At 41.6% G+C, this 20089-nt stretch overlaps 1 protein-coding gene across 3 annotated transcripts in view; it reads left to right on the top strand.

The window, feature by feature from the left end:
* Window positions 1-20089, top strand: part of pold1 (polymerase (DNA directed), delta 1, catalytic subunit) — a 153117-nt gene that overhangs the window by 90234 nt on the left and 42794 nt on the right. For all 3 annotated transcript variants that reach the window (XM_068019663.1, XM_068019665.1, XM_068019664.1), the window contains exons 18-21: window positions 12808-12903; window positions 14420-14557; window positions 17241-17416; window positions 18331-18483. In XM_068019663.1, the coding sequence (XP_067875764.1) occupies window positions 12808-12903; window positions 14420-14557; window positions 17241-17416; window positions 18331-18483 (563 nt within the window). The remainder of the gene's footprint in view (window positions 1-12807; window positions 12904-14419; window positions 14558-17240; window positions 17417-18330; window positions 18484-20089) is intronic.

The raw sequence follows: 20089 nt of genomic DNA on the forward strand, positions 1-20089 counted from the left end.
AAGAATCGCCACAGGATCTTTTAGGATAGATGGGACCTTGGTTTAATGTCTCATCCAAAAGACTGCACCTCTGACAGTGCAGCACTCTCTCAGTATTGCACTAGAATGTAAGGCTGGATTATGCATTCAAGTACTTGGAGTGAGTGGAACTTGAACCCACAACCTTCTGACTTCGTGATGAGAGTACTGCCAACTGCGCCATGGCTGTGGGATGCGATTAAAGAAGCTCAGCGGCTCCCTGGACTGGAAGTTTTATGGATTTTCAAAAGGTGTTTGTAAAAGTATCACATCCGAGGCTTGTTAAAATTAAGGTATCTGTATTTAACAAGTGTGGCAGCAGGAATAGCAAGTGAGCTGAAGGCCAGAAAATAATGGATCTGGTGACCTAAAGCCAATGGTAGTGAATGTGAATAACCTTCTGGGCCGACACAAATTATACACCTTTTGCTTCAGGATGAACCAAAGCACTTTGCAGCTGATGAATTCCCTTTGAAATGTAGTCACTGTTATGTTAACAAACATGGCAGCCAATTGGCAAGACAGCACTGATTCTTTTCCCTTAGTACTGTGCTGAAGTGCCTGCCTATATTAAGTGTTCAAGTCCTGAAATAGGACTTGAACCCACAATCTTGTGTCTCTGGGGAGCCAGTGGCATGGTGGTAATGTCACTAGACTAGTAATCCAGAGGCCCAGGTCCTGGGGATACTGGTTCAAATCTAGTCTTAGTTTTCATGGCACCATTACTATCATTGATTGTCATAAAACCCATCAGGTTCACTCATGTCCTTTCGGGAAGAAAATCTGCTGACCTTCCCTGCCATGGCCTACATGTGACTCGAGACCCACAGCAATGTGGTTGACTCTTAACTGCTCTCTGAAATTAGCTAGCAAGCCACTCAGTTGTCAGGCTAAGTTAGGGATGGGCAGCAAATGCTGGCCTATTTCCTATTTCTCCCATTTTATTTATGTTTTTATCTGGTTATGTCTCTGTGAAGTATTGTTGGATTTTGTTTCCCCCTACTTATAAGCACTATTTAAATGTGCATTGCTATTTCACTCTTTCCTTGCATGTCTCTTAAGAACCACTTCTTACTGCGACTCAACAGCAAGGTGGAGGCTTCCTCGATCCTGAATAGATTGCTTGGTGCACTGATCATCGATGGTTTAACAAACTCTAACCGCAAGCTTGCTGCTTGATGATTGGGAAAGAGATGGCTGATGAAAGCCAAGTTACAGAAGAAAATTATGCAATTTGCGAGCAGATTAAAAAGGTTGTGTTGTAAGCCCCTTGCTGTACATGGGTGGCAGTGGGGGAGGACTCTGCTGTTGCAGGGGTACTGCAGGGATTGTAGCTTGAGCGTGTGTGTGTGCCTTATTTAGTTATAATGCAAACAGGCTTCAGGAAACGCAGTGTTTCCAGCTTTCCTGTGGTTAAAGCCTTGCTTCCTGCCTGATACAAGTCTGCTGGTGTTTGTGTGCACATTTGGACTTGGGGTTCTGTTGCAAAATGGATTGCAAAATTGGTTTGAATTTCAGTTGAAATTATTTTTCCTTCCAATGTTTTCTGCTCTGCGCTCACCTGATCTGAATCCTTACTGGGTGTGTTTGCACATGTGCCAGTGGCCCTATGGTACTTTGCCTAAGTGGATAGTCTTTATGAATGATTCAATGCTTTTTGACCGCAGAGCGCATCATCGCCCAGCCTGATCCCCTTGTTACCTGATGTTTACATATGCATACTCGCCAGAAAGACAGCTTTGAAGAGTCGAGTGTCAATCGCAGGTGTCATTGCAGCCAAAAGCCCGTACCTGCAATCACCAGGCACTTTGCACACACTCTTTCAGCAGAGGTGACTGGCCAGCAATAAACACCTGAAAATCTAACTGAGTTTTCAGTTCCTGGTGCAAAACTTCCAAGGCCAAATTTAGTACTATCATCCTGGATGAGATCAGTAAACTAACTTGGCCTGGGGATCAGCAGATGATGTGTATGGCTGAGTACCAGATTACTGAACTACTGGGACGCTTTTGTATGAAATTATTGTTTTCTTACAACTGCAAACCTTGCTGCCTTTCTGAAAGAGATTGTTAATTTAAAGCCAGCTCATATCACATTAATAGGTAGTTTTGTGATGTACACCCGTAGTACTGGGAACTCAGTCGAGGGTGTCATGCTTTCCTTTTAGCCACTAGGCATTGTCTGTGTGGATTGGGTGAATTGTTCCGTTAATGGTATTTAGTCCCAGTTGTACTTTTTCCCTATTTTCTCTCCTTCCCTCCTCTTCTAAAGGCAGTACCAGAAGCTGAGATTCAGTTCCATTGTTGTCAGCACCTCTTCAATACCTAAACCAAGTAACCATTCTTCAAAATTAATTTATTACTTGCCTATTACAAATAAAATAAACTAGTAGAATATGCATTTTATTATATATGTTTGTACTTTAAAAAAAAAATTGACTATTGTACCAAGAGCAGGCATATGTTACTAGTCTTGGCTATAAACTTAAAATAAAATAAAATTCCATTTCGTCCCTGGAGATTGATTAATTTTCCCAGTACATTCTAAGAATGAGAGGTGGATAACATTTTGGCGATTATGCCTCCTTTAATTTGGTGTGTCTTTAGCATGCACCCTAGCCTCTCCCAGAGCCTAGGGGTGGGGAGTTTGTCTAAAGTCTCACTTGCTGGTCACACAGCGTGCAAATTAAGGGTGCACTGCCGGGTAGAGCAAACTCAGGAAATGGGCTCTCAGTACTGGCCCAGCTGCTGCCTCTGTTCAAAGCAGCCAATTCAGCATCTGTCTCTTCAATAGCTTAGTATTGCACCTCTACATAAGAACATGAGACATAACAGGAAAAGACCATTCGACCCCGCTAGCCTACTCTGCCATTCAGTACAATGATAACTGATTTTCTACGTCGACTCCACTTTCCTGCCCACTCCTTTGATTCCCTAAGAGATCAAAAGTCTATCACTCTCAGTCTTGAACGCACTCAAGGATGGAGCATCTGCAATCCTCTGGGGTAGACAATTGCAAAACTTCACAACCCTCTAAATGAAGAAATTTCTTATCTTACTCCTAAGTAATCGACCTCATCTTGAGGCTGCACCCTCGTGTTCCAGATTCTCCAGATAGGGGAAACAACCTCTCAATATCTACCCTAGCAACCCCCTTCAGAATCTTGTATGTTTCAATGAGATCCCCTTTCATTTTTTCTCAGATCCAGAAGGTATAAGCCCAAATTACTCAGCCTGTCATCATAGGGCAACCCTCTCATCCCAGGAACCAATCTAGTGAACCTTCACTGTACCACCTCCAATGCAAGTATATTCCTTAGATATGGAGACCAAAACTGCACACAGTGCTCCAGGTGTGGTCTCACCAAAGCCCTATACAATTGTAGCACGAATTCCTAATCCTTGTACTCCAATCCCCTTGCAATAGAGGCCAGTATGCCATTTGTCGTCCTAATTGCTTGCTGTACTTGCATGCTAACCTAGCTGTGTTCCTTGTACGAGTACACCCAAGTCTCTTTGAACAAAGTTTCTTGCCTTTTAAAATATATTCTGTTTCTCTATTACTACCAAAGTGAATAACCTCACACTTCCCCACATTATACTCCATCTGCCACCTTGTTGCTCACTCACTTAACCTGTCTATATCTCTTACAGCCTCTTTGTATCCTCCTCACAGTTTACATTTCTACCTATCTGTCTTTGTAGTGTCAGCAAACTTAGATGTGTTACTCTTGGTCTCCTCTTCTAAGTCATTAATATAGATTGTAAATAGCTGAGGCCCCAGCACTGATCCTTGCAGCACTCCACTATTTATAGCCTGCCAACTTGAAAATGCCCTGTTTATTCCTACTCTGCTTCCTGTCCATTAACCAATCCTTCATCCATGCTAAGAGATTACCCCCAACTCCATGAGCCCTTATCTTGCTTATTAACTTTTTGTATGGCACCTTATTGAATGCCTTTTGAAAATCCAAGTATACTACATCTACGGTTCCCCTTTATCTACCTCGCTAGTTATATCCTCAAAAAACTCTAATAAATTTGTCAAACATGATTTCCCTTTCCTAAAACCATGTTAGCTTTGTCTGATCAGACTATGATTTTCTAAATGCATGTAAAGACTTCCTTAATAATAGGTTCCAGCATTTTCCCAATGGCGTCAGGCTAACTGTTCTGTAGTTCCCTGTTTTCTCTCTCCCTCCTTTCTTGAATAGCAATTTTACATTTGTTAACTCCCAATCCGCTGGGACCGTTCTAGATCCAGGGAACTTTGAAAGATCATAAGTGCATCCACTATCTCTGCAGCTACCTCTTCTAGAACCCTAGAATGTAGGTCATCCGATCCTGGGGATATCTTAGCTTTTAGTCCCTTAAGTTTCTCCAATAATTTTTCTCTGCTGATAGTAATTACCTTAAGTTTCTCACTCTTCTTATCCCCTTGATTACCTTCTATTTCTGGTATGCAATTTGTGTCTGCTACTGTGAAGGCACAAACAAAATATTTGTTCGTCTCTACCATTTCCTCATTCCCCATGTTAATTTCTCTTGTCTCTGCCTCTAAGGCACCAATGTTTACTTCAACTACTCCTTTTTATATACTTGTAAAAGCTGTTACAATTTGTTTTTATATTCCTGGCTAGTGTGCTATCATTCTATTTTTCCCTTTTTTATCAACTTTTTGGTTGCAATATGCTGGTTTCTAAAACATCCCAGTCCTCAGGCTTAATACTATTCTTTGCAACATTATAAGCCTCTTGTTTTAATCTAATACTATTGTCATGGTCCTGTAGTTATTTTTCGGAATATGTGGTTTGCCTTTAAGGTTTGCAGAGGATCAGTATTGCTTTAAGAGCCGGCAAGCCCTAGGAGTTATAGGAAGGTGCATTCTCGTTGCCTTAGAAACAGCCATTTGGAGACTGCGATTCAAAGGGTACATTCTCGTTACCATATATATAGCCACTGGGAGTGAGTTTCATGTGATACATTTGTTACAATTCAGTTTTGAACTGGTTTTTAATGGAAGACAGTTTGTTCTAACACACAGACACAGCTGTGGTGTCAACACCTGGAAAAAGAGCTCTCAGCCATTTAAACTGAAGGAATAGGAATTTTAGTCTGTAATAATTATCTCAAAATTCTAAAAACATCAAGCCAAAACAGAGATCTCTGGTAATTTAAATTGAAGACAGGGAAGTTAGACTGGGACAATCTTTTATCCCTCAAAAACTCAAAAGTCAGATTGATTCTGTTGAAAGTGTTTGCAAGTTGTTAATTGTTGAAATTCGTTAGAGAAGAAAAGCAACATTCTGTGAGGACTTCGAGCAACATTGGACTGTAAATTTGCAAGACTCTAATTTTTTCTATTTTAAATTTTGTTTATATCTTCATAGTGTTTAAGAATTTAGTTATTCTAATTAAAGAGTTAATTTATTGATTTTAAAGACACCTGGTTTGGTTAGCCTCATTCGGGGGTAACAGATGGTATAATTTGGTTGGGTCTTTCTTTAATTTGGAAAGTTTTAAATGATGTGTTAGCCAATCTGTGGAGTGACAGGATTGAATTAACAGTGTGTTGGTCCCACTGCAATCAGAATCATATATTTTGATTGGGGGCTTTGACAGGAGTGGTCGGTCGTAACACTATCCTTAACTTCCATAGCAAACCACGGATGGATCTTTCTTGCTGAGTTTTTGTTAATGGGATGCATTTTTGTTGAATATTTTGAATTTTTTCTTTAAATGTTTCCCACTGTTTATTTACTGCCATACCTTTTAGTCCATCTACCCAGTCAACCTCAGCCAGCTCTCCCCTCATATCTACGTAATTGGCTTTGTTTAAGATTCTTGTTTGGAGCTGGAGTTATGTCACTTTCAAACTGAATATGAAATTCAATTGTATTACCACTTTAGGCCTTTGAGGATGAGTTTGGTAAATTTAGGCTCATTAGCATAACGTGTGATGCACATAAAGAATCATAGAAAGTTTACTGCACTTGCGGTGCATATCCAGACACCTTTTAAATGAGTTGCCTCCTCAATGGAGGCTGAGTGCATAAGATGTAGGATTGCCTACCAAGGGTTTTTCTTACTTGAATCTTGTGTTTGTTGTTTAGTTCTTGGTCCTATCGTATTTGTATTTTATATCTTAAAGTTCTACTCTGTTCAAGGGATGTCAAGGAATGCAACACTTTTGAAGCCTGTGACCACATTAAGCACCCTTGGGTCTGATGTGGCATAGATCAAATACACTGTAAAGCTTCCTCTACTCTTGGTCTCAATTATGATCATAGAAAGTGAAACTAAGCCACATCATGTAACATTTGCCTCTCTTTCTGGCTTCTCTTTGAAGGTAAGATCTCTATGATTCCATAGCACTGGCAGTCCTCGCATGCTTGGGCTTAGTGAATCATTTTCTTTATAGAATGTGCAGGCCATTTGGTCCATAAAGGCAATGCCATTGTTCATTTCCCATGTGGGCCACCTCGTCCAACCCTGCTCTCCTGTTCACTTCCCATGCCTATATGGTCCCCATTCAAATTCATAGCATCACAAGACTTGGTGTGGGGGTTGCTTTCATCTATTTTAGAGAGGATTTCAACCAAATGCCTCCTGCAGCATTCGTGAAAAAGCTGGAAGCAGTAGGAGTACATGGCAAAATACTGGATTTTATACATTCCATCTTCAATATATCAGCAAGGCTGGATAAGAAGCTTGCTGAATGTATTTCTCAAAAAAGAGTGAAGCAAGGTTATTGTCTTTAACAATGTATTGGAAGTCATCATAAGGAATGGCTATATGATGGCTTTAAACAATGAGTCAGTCAAGTGTGTCATTGCAACTAAACTTTGTACCTGCATGCTCTTTTTCAGCAGAGGTGACAATGAGCAGCATGAAAACCTAACTAACTTTTCATTCACCTAATGCAAACATTTGAAGGCTAGTCATAGTGCCGTCATCCTGGATGAGGGGAATAAACTAACTCAGCTTGGGATCAAAGCAGGTGATATATACAGTTCAGTACAAGATCACTGATCTACTGGGAAGCCTTTATGTGAAATTATTATTTTCTTTCACAAAGGGAACAAGATTAACTGTTGTAAGAGATTGTTAATTTAAAGCCAGTTCATATCAAATTAATAGTTTTGTGATGTACACCTGTTGTACTGGGAACTCAGTGGAGGATGTTGCACACTGCTTTTAGCTAATAGGTATTCTATCATTGTGGAATGGGTCAATAGTTCCAGTAAGGAGCAGTTCCAGTTCTATATTTTCACCCTTTCTCTCCCTTCCTTTTCTTCTGAAGGCAATAACAGAAGCTGAGATTCAGTTCCATGGGTACTGGTAGCTAACTAGTAGCCATCAAGTGTGAGCCCACTGTCCTCATCTGTGCAATTTCTGTCTGTCCCCATCAGCAAGGGTCACTGGGTAGCAATTAGTGGAGAACCAGGCTGACTTTTCCCTCTGTAGTCCAGGGCCCTGTCTCTTTTTTTTTTAATGGGTTTCTTCCTGCATGACCCTTGCTTATTCAAGACGGATGGAAGAGCCTTTCCCCACCCCCAGACTCCAGTTTGTTAGATACCATGCACTCAACAGTTCCCCTCATTCAGTTTAGCTCATGCTGTCAGTTGAGAACTTGTACACAGCGATGAGAGAATAGGCCTGAAAAGCAGTTTTTCCTTCCAGAGAACCATGGAAGTTTACAACACAGGTCATTTGTCCCATTGTTTGTGTTGGCTAGAGCAGTCCAAAACTCTTTTTTAAATTCGCTCATAGGATGTGAGCTTTGCTAGCAAACCAGCATTTGTTGCCCATCTCTAATTGCCCTTGAGAAGGTGGTGCTGAGTTGCTGTCTTGAACCGCTGCAGTCTCTGTGGTATAGGTGCACCCACAATGCTGTTAGGGACGGAGTTCCAGGTTTTTGACCTGGTGATAGTGAAGGAACGGCGATATAGTTCTGAGTCAGGATGGTGTGTGGCTTGGAAGGGAACTTGCAGGTGGTGGTTCCCATGCACCTACTGCCTTTGTTCTTCTAGGTGATAGGGTTTGGAAGGTCCTGTCGAAGGAGGCTTAGTGAGTTGCTGCAGTGCAGCTTGCAGGTGTAACTAATACCACTGTCCTGCTGTCTCCCATCAGCACTATACTTTCCTTTGCTTTGTTATCCAATTTTCTCTTGAAAGGTGTAGTGGTTTCTACTTCAAAAGCTCCCAATGGCAATGCATTCTATGCTGCAACGACCTGTTGCTGTTTTCTATTCCTAATCCTGCTGCTTCCTGTCCTGCTGAAAATTTTAGGAAATAAAATTAATCAAGAAAAACTTATCAAAATCTTGCTTAATTAAACAAAACATCTATTAAAAGTCCTCTCTGAACTATTTTCACTAGTGCAGAGATGGCTATTGCCTCAAATATCTCTTCATAACCATGGTATCTTGTCCCTTGCAGAATTCCTGATTCTGTGAGGAAAAAATGGAAAGAGATTGTTTGATCAGTCGAGCCTGATCCTTCCAAAAGAACAATGTCCAATTTGCTGTTTTAGACTTTCCCCAACTTGTTCTTTTGTGAGAGCTGAATTTAATTCCAAAGGAGAGAAAACTCTAGAATTTCTCCTTGACCCTGAAAAGTAATTGAGTGAAAACTCCATGATAACCATAAAACGTCTATTATTTAGCCGTGCCCATTTACTACTACTGTTGCCCCAGCAATTCTGGTGCTGTTGTATTTCATGAAATATTGTCTTCATTTGTTGTAGAAGTAGAAACAGGAAGCACTAGTGGTGTACAGTAAGTTTGCCCGCATCTCTAAAGAGCAAAGACAGTTAATGTTTTGGATACATGTACCTGATCACAACTGAAAATGGATAAAGGATTTTAGTAATGTTGGGGAAACTAGAGAGGAAGGAAGAGAATCAGATAGTTCAATGACGGTGAGAGTTAATAAGTTGAATAATTGCAAAGTGTCAATTACTGCTCAGTTAGCCTCCTTCCAGTCATCAGTAACATCTTCAGTAGTGGTCAAGACAACACCTCACCGGTGCAGGGTTCTGCTTCCGCCATGACCAATCCGTTTCAGCTTCATTTGGGCATAAGGTCATAAGAATTAGGAGCAGGAGTAGGCAATTCAGCCCCTTGAGCCTGCTCTGCCATTCAATACGATCATGGCTGATCTCATCTCTGCCTCAACTCCATTTCCTGCCCATTCTCCATAACCCTTCAACTCTTTACTAATTAAAAATCTGTCTATCTCCTCCTTATAAAGGCAAAAACAAAATGCTGCAGGGGAGTTGGCATTAAACAGGAGTGTTATCAAACAAAGTTCTAACACCTGAACCACATGAGATATTGGGACAGGTGACGAAAGAGGTAGGTGAGCATCAAATTGTTAATTGCAAAAGTGAATTTCAGACACAAAGCAGTGCTGACTGAAGGAACACTTATGGCAATGGCATGTGAGTTTTAATGCAAAGGTAGTTGTTTGATATTGCTGAGGACAGTGCGGATTCTGCCTTTGGTCTTTTTCTGATTCAGTCATGCCCCTTGCAGACTGATTGTGAAACAAAGGGACTTGAGTGTTCGGAAAGCTGGCTGCAAGTAACATAGAAAAATAGGAGCAGGAATAGGCCATTTGGCCCTTCGAGCCTGCTCCACCATTCATTATGACCATAGCTGATCATCCAACTCAGTAACCTGTTCCTGTTTTCACCCCATACCCTTTGATCCCTTTAGACCCAAGAGTTATATCTAACTCCTTCTTGAAAACATACTGAAAAGTCTCAACTGCTTTCTGCGGTAGTGAATTCCACAGGCTCACCACTCTCTGGGTGAAGAAATTTCTCCTCATTTCAGTCCTGAAGGGTTTACCCCGTATCCTGAGACTATGACCCCTGGTTCAGGACTCCCCCACCATCGGGAACATCCTTCCTGCATCTACCCTGTCAAGTCCTGTTAGAATTTTATAGGTTTCTATGAGATCCTCCCTCACTCTTCTGAACTCCAGCGAATATAATCCCAACCGACTCAGTCTCTCCTCATATGTCAGTCCCGCCATCCCAGGAATCAGTCTGGTAAACCTTTACTGTACTCCCTCTATAGCAAGAACATCCTTCCTCAGATAAGGAGATCAAAACTGCACACAGTATTCCAGGTGTGGCCTCACCAAGGCCCTGTATAATTGCAGCAAGACATTCCTGCTCCTGTACTCTAATCCTCTCACTATGAAGGCCAATGTACGATTTGCCTTTTTTACCACCTGTTGGTCCTGCATGCTTACCTTCAGTGACTGGTGTATGAGAACACCCAGGTCTCGTTGCATATTCCCCTCTCTGTTTATAGCTGTTCAGATAATAATCTGCCTTCCTGTTTTTGCTACCAAAGTGGATAACCTCACATTTATCCACATTATGATGCATCTGCCATGCATTAGCCCACTCATTCAACTTGTCCAAGTCACCCTGAAGTGTCTCTGCATCCTCCTCACAACTTGCCCTCCCACCCAGTTTTGTGTCATCTGCAAATTTGAAAATATATTTAGTTACAAGTAGTTGAGAATATACAGAAATGCGGTCCTAAGTCTATCTCTCCACCACTCTGGGACCAGCTGTTGAATATTTGGGTACCCAGAACAGCAAATTATTCTGTTTTTGCTCTCTTTTTTTTCAAAAAAAAGGAAACTTGTGTTTGCCGGGTGAATTTTGAGGAGGATAACGCAATGTTGCTGCGTTTTTTTTACTGTACTGTGGGGTGTGGGTATCTACTCTCAGCTGCTGACTTCCCTTTCTTGGTCACATGCGATGGGGTGGTGCAGACTGGAAGCAAGCGGGAGAGGGGAAATCAGACTGAACATCACAATTGTTTGCCTCTTAGTAGCTGGTTTCCAAACCAGGTTTTTGCTCATTCGCTGTTTTCTCCCTGGATTTTTACATGAGAAAGGAAGATGATTAGCAAAGAGAAAAAAATAATTTTTTTAAAGGCAATCTGATTCCAGCCCAGACTGAGGATCAGAGTCTACTCAGTTTGTTGACTTGAAGACTTCAAAGTGAATCTAGTTTGGCTGTCTGGAGCCATTTCTAATGTGTTTACAGCCATAACAAACCATAACAAAAATAAATTCAGTACTAAATTAATAATCTCACTTCGGTCATCAGTTGGCTTGCTGCAACGCAGCAACTGGTCATTTGGCCCAGCTGGTCTTTGCCAATGTTTATACTTCACACGAGCCTCTTCCAACCCTGCCCCCACAACCCTCCATCTTCTCACATGTATGCAACAAGTCACCTCTTAAATGTGGCAATGCTTTCTGCTTCAACTGTTAGATGTGGCATAAATTCTACATTCTCTCCACTGTCTGTATAAAGAAATTCTTCTTAAATTATTTGATCCCTATTTTCTATGTTTCTATACAGAAAGCAGTTGAGGCCAAAACATTGTATGTTTTCAAGAAGGAGTTAGATATAGCTGTTGGGGTGAAAGGGATCAAAGGAAGTTGGGGGAAAGTGGGAACAGGTTACTGAGTTGGATGATCAGTCATGATCATAATGAATGGCGGACCAGGATCGAAGGGCCGAATGGCCTACTTTTTTCCTGCTCCTGTTTTCTATGTTTCTATGTTTGTGGCTATCTTACATTTATGCCCCTTTGTTTTGGACTGACCCACAAGTAGAAACGGTTTCTCCCTTCAGATTTCTACCAAGTTTTCTCTTAGCCTTTTTTCTAGGGAAAAGAGCTGCAGTCTGCTTAATATTTCTTGATCGTTGTAATTCTGGTAAATCTTTTCTGAGCTTTCTACAATGCTTCAATAACCTGTTTGTAGTATGGATACCAGAACTCTGCACAGTACTGTGTATGGTCTAACCAAGATTCAATTCAAATTAAGCATTACCTCCCTGCTTTTGTATTCTCTTTTTCTAGAAATGAACCCCAGTACCTTGTCTGCACTGTTTATGGCCTTATCAGTCTGCATTGCTACTTTTAATAATTTATGTATCTGTGTCCCCAAATCTCTGTGCCACTCTACCACATTTAGTTTCTTTCTTCCAAGGAGTAAGTAATTTCCTTATTCCTCCTGCCAAAATGAACCATTCACAATTTGCTATTTTGTAATTAATTTGCCATTTATCCACCCACTCTGTATGCTTGTTTATGTCTTCCCATAATCTGCTGCAGTCTCCATCACTATTAACTATAACCATCCTCCCAATTTGGTATTTACAAATTTGAAAACCACACCTCCAATTCCTGAATAAAAATCATTTATGTAAATAGTAAACAACAGTGATGCCAACACACATCCCTCGGTACACCACCTCCTGTTTTCTGTCAGTTTGAGAAACTTTCCTTAACTCTTATCCTGTTTTGTAGCCATCTATTGTACTGCCTGGTCTCTGACTCCACACATTCTGACCTTGGTCATGCGTCTTATGAGACACCTAATTAAAAGCCTTCTGCACGTCCATGTATACTACATCCACTAGATTGCTCTTCTCTACTCTTCCTATTAACTTCTTTAAAGATGTGGGCAATAAGAATATTTCACTAATGCAGTCAGTGTCATTCATCTGAAATTGGGACCAAGGTGCATTGCTAGGGCAAAGTAGAGGGAGCTTAGCTCTCTATCTTAACATCTTACTTGGGAGTGCAAAATGGAGTTTGTAGCATTTCCCAGCACATCTTTGATGATCAATGAAAATCATATATTTTACATCTGTTTATCTTTTGCAACTGGTCATTTCTCAGAGTAATACTTTGTGCTCTTACCATGTGAATGAATTTTAAGCTGAGTGCTAACATTTGTTTCAGAGTGTTACTGGATTTGGGCGACAAATGATCGAAAAAACAAAACAGCTGGTTGAATCGAAGTTCACCATTGCAAATGGCTACAAAGCAGATGCTAAGGTAGGAACTCGTCCATTTCCCTTCTGAAGGCATGCAGAGAGTCAGCAAACACTGCACAAGTCAAGAATATGTTCTGAAGGCACAATATTCCCTGGGGGGAGAAAACACCATCTAACATCTAGCCTATTCCTCTTTCTGCATAGTTTAAATGCACGACCCCTGGTCTTCCCCAATCTGTCAAACTGGAGTAATCTTATCAATAGGCATGCCTCCTGTTGGGTCAATTCTAACTATGTGGTTCTCAGACTGTAGGGCTGAAGGCCTATCCAGGTAGATACAGTGAGGGTACAGTCCGAAGGGATCATTCCCTCTGCGACACCCTGGTCCACTCCTCCATTATCTGCAATATCCTTTCCCCTTCCCATGCAGTTGCAGGAGGTGTAATACCTGCCCCCTTACCTCCTCTCTCCTCACTATCCAAGGCCCCAAACAATCCTTTCAGGTGTACTTCTCTCAATTTAGTATGCTGTGTTCGCTGCTCACAATGCGGTCTCCTCTACACTGGGGAGACCAAACGCAGATTGGGTGATCACTTTGCGGAACACCTCTGCTCAGTCTGAGAACATGACCCCAAGCTTCTTGTTGCTTGCCATTTGAATACCACCCCCCATCTGATCTCATGCCCACATCCAGGATTGCTGTAGTGTTCCAGTGAACATCAATGCAAGTTCATTTACCGATTAGGCATGCTACAGCCCACCGGACTGAACATTGAGTTTCATCATTCCTTTGTTTCATCATTCAATTTTTTTTACTATGTGCCTGCCCACTTTTTTTCATGTTTGTGCTTTTGGCTAGGGCTTTCATTATTCTGTCATTTAACACTAACGCTTTGTCTTTCACTACACCATTAATACACTCTTTGCCTTTGTCCCATGACCACCTTGTCAGTTACTCTCTGTGACCCTCTGTACTATCAACACCTTCCCTTTTGTTCTCTTTTGCCCCACCCCAGCTTTATTTGCTTAAAACCTATTACATTTCTAACCTTTGCCAGTTCTGATGAAAGGTCACTGCCTTGAAACGTTAATTCTGCTTCTCACTCTACAGATGCTGCTAGACCCGCTGAACATTTCCAGCACTTATTGTTTTTATTATTATTATAGGTACAGTGAGGGGTTGGGAGGAGACAAAGAGTTGCCACTGTTTTTAACTCGTCTGATGTTATGCAGTCTGCATCAATCCTGCTCCCTGTGCTTATTCAGATCACTAGTCTGTTGCTACCTCACATGGCAGAATGAGCACTGCAGGAAAATGAACAAGAATTATGAAAACAACAAGTGCAAGAGCACAAAAGGAGAGGAGAGTAAAGTGAGAAAAAAGTGGGGGGGAAATGGAAGCAAATGAGCTGCGAGAATGAGAAAGGGGAAAATTGATCAACTAAGTCAGCACAGAACACAATCTAACGCAGGACCTTCTGGTCTTTTTAGCTTGGTACTGCACTGCATGATGCATTTACTCGATACCATCGAGGAGGCTTGGCAACATTTTATCCTAGTTCCTATTTTTCAATTAGGTCATTTACGGTGACACGGATTCTGTGATGTGTAAACTGGGAACGCAGACGGTGGAGGAAAGCATGGCGTTGGGTCGTGAGGCGGCCGAGTGGGTCTCTAGCCACTTCATTCCTCCCATTAAACTAGAGTTTGAAAAGGTGAGTGGAAAAAACCAGTATGAATTTTTGCTGATCGGGATTTGGGACGGAGGAATTCAATGGTTTTGCAGTATTGGGTCCATCCCAGTTAATCAGCAGCACCATGATGTAAACAGTTAAAGTGCTAACCTGTGTTTTGGGTGTTCTGTCTCCATTTACCTTCTCTCTTTGAGATTGTGAGCAAAGTTTGGGCCCTTTTCTGTTTTTTAAGTAAAATTATTGTTTTTAAGAGGTTAAAAATTGTTGCACTCAATACCAAATCGAATATAATCCAATTCGAAATTATAGTTGAGATCCTTGGAGCTGTTTTGCTCAAACATCTTAAAATAGTGCTGACATTCACGCTTGTTTTGCAACTATAAAGTTGTTTTATAAAACCATGCAGATTCTTTTACATTTGAAGTCATTTCACTTATTAGTTCATAAAAAACAAGGTCAAGCATGGAAGAAGCTAAAAGCTGTGAAAACAGAATGGAAATTTATTTCAAAGAGCTAATTTTTATAGTTGGCTGAGATAGTACTTTCTTGCTAATTTTTGCATCAGACAGCTCATGAATTTTTGTTATGTGGATTTTGGTGTAAATCTGATCCTCATTTCATGCTTATTTGGTAATAAAGGGGAAAGCCTTTGTGGGTTAAGCACCTCAGTGATGCTGTATAATGGGGACGTAAAGGCGAAAGCACGCTTGCCTCTGAATCAGAAGCTTATGGGTTTAAGTTCCACTCCAGAGACTTTGCGTTGACATCCAATGCGGTACTGAGGAAAAGTTGCCCTGTCAAATCTTGTGCTATTTGCTTGCGGAGTTAATCTGAGGCCCTGACACTGCCCCTCACATGGATGTAAAAGATCTCATGCACTTTTGAAGAGCAGTGGAGTTCTCACTGATGTCTTGGCTAATATTTATCCCTTAACCAACATGAATTTTCAAAAAAATCTCTTTGCTGTGGGACCTTTCTGTGGACAATTTGGCTGCTGCGTTTCCTACGCTGTAACAGTGGCTACACTCCAGAAGTGCTTAATTGGCTTTGGAATGTCCTGAGATCGTGATAGGCACTATTTAAATGCAAGTCTATTTTTTGTATTTGCTGGTCACATAGGTCACACCATAGAGCCTTAAAGGTTAAGCACAAGGCTTAAATCCAAATTGCTGTTAACTTGCCTATGTCTCATTTTGCTGTGGTCCGTTACTGAATGCTATGCCAGCCCATTTCAAAACTCAAGACCTAAGAAATCAAATACAACAGGCGAGTGAATAAGAAATACAAGCACAAGTGCCTGGGTCTTCAAAACCTGAATTATTGTGTCTGAAGTACTACAGTTTGGTCATCTACGCTATTGAAAAAATGTACTGCATTTAATGTGTCATGTAAATGTTCCAATGCACGTCATAAAGAGACAAGGAAGAGTGACTGAAGGCTTGTTCAAAGAAATGGGTTTTGAGAAACTGAAGTAAGAAAGTGAAGAAGCAGAGGGGTTTATGGAGGAAATGTCACAGCAAGCAACTGAAGGCTCTGCCACAAATGGTGAAAAGTTGGGAGGAAGATGCATAGAAGGTCAAAGTCAAAGGAACAGTGTGGGGGAGAAGGACACACGGTTGAAGGAGATTGTATAAGTATGTGAGGCCATATAAGGATTTAAAGAGAAGGATTTTAAATTTAATGAGTTTGGGGGCAGGGAGGCAGTATTGGTGAAATGCAAATGGCACATAGTGTGGGACAAGATAGTGCCCTAGAGTTTTAGCTAAGTGTGAAGGGTGCAATATAGGAGGCCAGCAAGGAGATCATTGGAGTAGTCAGATCTGGAAGTGATGAAGATGTGGTTAAGGGTTCCAGTGGTGCAGAAGCAACAGTGTTTGTAATGAAGTGAGCTTCATACCACATTTCTACACCATCACTAAGACCACCTATTTTCATCTCTAATATTTCCTGTCTCCAGCCTTGCCTCAGCTCATCTGCAACCTCTAGACTTGACTATTCTAACGCATTTCCATCTTGCACCCTCCGTAAACTTGAGGACATCCAAAACTCTGCTCCTGTCTCCCAACTTGCACCGTCACGTTTATCAATCGCCTCTGCTTGCTGCCCTACATTGGCTCCCGGTTAAGCACTGTCTCGGTTTTAAAATTCTCACTTGATTTTATTTCCCTCAATGGCCTTGCACCTACCTACTTTCTAACCTCCTCCAGCCTTACAATCCTCATATCACCATGCCTCTCATTCTGGCCTCTTGAGCGTTTATCACTGCTTAGGCCCTAAGTTTTGGAGTTAGTTGCCTGAGCCTCTGCAGCACTTTACCTCTCATTCCTCCTTTAAGACAGCCATTAAAACCTACCACTTTGACCAAACATTTGGTCATCTGCCCTAATAGCTCCTTAAATGGCTCAGTGTCAAATTTTGTTTGATAATGCTCCAGTGAAGCACCTTGGAACATTTCATTAAAGGTGCTATATAAATACAGTTTGTTGCTCTTTATATGAAACATGAAATTGTGTTCGTGGCACAAGACCCCAGGTGCAAATAGTTTGATTCAGCCTGAGATGGGGAAGGGGTCACTGTCAAGGAACTTATTTTGTTGAGGGGTGTCGAGGACAATGAGTTTGGTTTTCTCCTTGGAGAAGTTGTGTTGACTTCCCCTTCCCCTTGAGCAAATGGTGAAGCTAATCCTTTTGCAAATCTATTTTAGGTATATTTCCCATATCTGCTGATCAACAAGAAACGCTATGCTGGTTTATACTTTTCCTCCGACTCAAACACCCATGATAAGATGGATTGCAAGGGTATAGAGACAGTGAGAAGGGATAATTGCCCACTGGTAGCCAATCTGATCAATACCTGTCTGCAGAAGATTTTAATTGACAGGTAGTTATGAATCTGCATTATTTTCTGTTTAATACATCTCTTGTTTGGAAGGTTTACTTATCTACTGAATGTGGTTATGCAGGTTGTAAAGATTAATGGGATGTGAGACTTAAAGAGCAGATAGGAGACAGTGAGACAGTCACTCCACACTGTACTTTCATCGCTGAGGCTGGACATTAAATCCAGTGCAGAAAGAGAGGATGGAAATCCCCTAACTCTGTTAATTTTTTTTGTTTTTAGAACTTGGGATCATATCCAAACCAGGCAGCTTTTTTTTGTAGTTACCTAAGCAATTGGAGCTGGTTCTGGTCTTGGCAATCCAGTCTTCAAACCTGTGCATCATTCAGACAGAATTCTGTATCAGTCAGATTCTGATTTTGAAGTTGATGCATGGTCAGAATGGTGCATCGGCTCGAACAAGAGTAGAGCATCTTTTCCAAGTTTGGGTATGTTGAGCCCCCTGTGCCTTGTAAAATTTCTTGGCAATTAGGGGGTTAAAAAATCTGATTGGAAATGCTAACCCAAACCGTCCAATTAATCTGAAACATGAAACCAATTGTCCGATCGATATTCTGAGTGTTAAGTGGCATGTGATGCAGCCTCAGCGTCTGCCTTGAAAAGACTTGTTACTTGAGGTTTGGAAGTCCTTGCACTGCTTGAGGCGAGACACTCTGCCTGCAGAGCTTGGTGCTATTACTTCCTCCCACCCTCCCCACCTCTCTACAGATAGAGATAGCCGTATGAATGGCGCTACAGGCAGCCAGAAATGAGACATTGAGTGCTGCCTTACTGGCTGAAGGAGTGACAGCGAGAGACACCTGCAATAGGGGAAAGTAGACAGAGATTGTTCAGTTTGTAAATGAGGGACAAACACATGCCAGCATCTCACTGACTGCACTTGTATTCTTTAACAGGGATCCGACGGGAGCAGTGGAACATGCAAAAGAAGTTATCTCTGATTTGCTGTGCAATCGGATTGACACCTCCCAGCTTGTGATTACAAAGGAGCTCACGCGGACGGCTGACGAGTACGCAGGGAAGCAGGCCCATGTGGAGCTAGCAGAAAGGTAGTTTTATTTATTTTATTTATTTAGAGATACAGCACTGAAACAGGCCCTTCGTCCCACCGAGTCTGTGCCAACCAACAACCACCCATTTATACTAACCCTACAGTAATCCCATATTCCCTACCACATCCCCACCTACACTAGGGGCAATTTACAATGGCCAATTTACCTATCACCTGCAAGTCTTTGGCTGTGGGATGAAACCGGAGCACCCGGCGAAAGCCCACGCGGTCACAGGGAGAACTTGCAAACTCCGCAATACCCAGAATCGAACCCGGGTCCCTGGAGCTGTGAGGCTGCAAGCTCACCACCCTCCCTCCCCACCACCCCCAGCTCCAGTTTTTTTTGCAGGTGTTCAGTCTTGCTGGGATCTGATTTCACGGTTGGCAGTTTTCTAGCACCTCACTCAAGCAGCCATTATTTACACATAAGACTAGATGGTGAGCGCCAGCAGACTATTGGCAGTGCAGCCAAATCCAGTTCTTTTCAGTCCTGACATCCATCCACACACTTTTCCAGCAAAGATCATTGAATAGCGACAAGAGTCATGTTCTTATTTTCTCCCTAGCCAGGAGTAAAACTGGCTGCCCTGGCTGAGTTCAGCTAATTTGGCACTGACAATCTGATTGAAGCTGGTACCTTTTTGTTTAGTGTGTTTGTCAGCCATGACTCAGTGAGTGATTCATTTCTCTGAATCAAACATTTGTGGGTTCAAGTCCCACGCCAGGGACTTGAGCACGTAATCTAAGCTAACAATCCAGTGCAATATTGAGAGTGCTGCACTGTCGGAGATGCCATCTTTCGGATGAGATTAAACTGAAGTCTCAGATGGATTCAATAGATCCCATAGCACTATTTTGAAGGACAGTGAGGGAGTTCTGCCCAGTGTCCTGCCAATATTTATCCATCAAACAACATCTAAAATCACGAATTATCTGGTATTTACCACTTTTGATGTTTGTGGGACCTGGCTGTGCACAAATTGACTGCCACATTCCTATATTACAACAGTGACTGCATTTCAAAAAAAATACTGTAAAGTGCTTTGGAGCATTCTGAGGTTGTGAAAGGCACTATATGTACGCAAGTTCTTTCTTTGTAGATTTTTTGAAAAACTCAGCACACAAACAAATCTCAAAAGGTGACGTGTCATGGTCCTGTAGTTTTTTTTTTCGGAATATGCGATTTGCCTTTAAGGCTTGCAAAGGATCAGTATTGCTTTAAGAACCAGCAAGCCTCAGGAGTTATAGGAAGGTGCATTTTCGTTGCCTTAGAAACAGCCATTTGGAGACTGCAATTCAAAGGGTGCATTCTCGTTACCATAGATACAGCCACTGGGAGTGAGTATTAAGCGATACATTCATTACAATTCAATTTTGAAATGGCATTTTAGTTGAAGATAGTTTGTTCTAACAGGACACACGGACACAAACAGCTGGTGTTAGCACCTGAAAAAGAGCTCAGCCTTTTAAACTGAAGGAATAGGATTTTAGTCTGTTTAATTATTATCTCTCAAAATTCTAAAAGTCAAGCTAAAACAGAGATCTCTGATTTAAATTGAAGACAGGGAAGTTAGACTGTGACAATCTTTTATCCCTCAAAAACT

Source organism: Heterodontus francisci, chromosome 41, assembly GCF_036365525.1.
Source record: "Heterodontus francisci isolate sHetFra1 chromosome 41, sHetFra1.hap1, whole genome shotgun sequence".
NCBI classification, from domain to species: Eukaryota; Metazoa; Chordata; class Chondrichthyes; order Heterodontiformes; family Heterodontidae; genus Heterodontus; species Heterodontus francisci.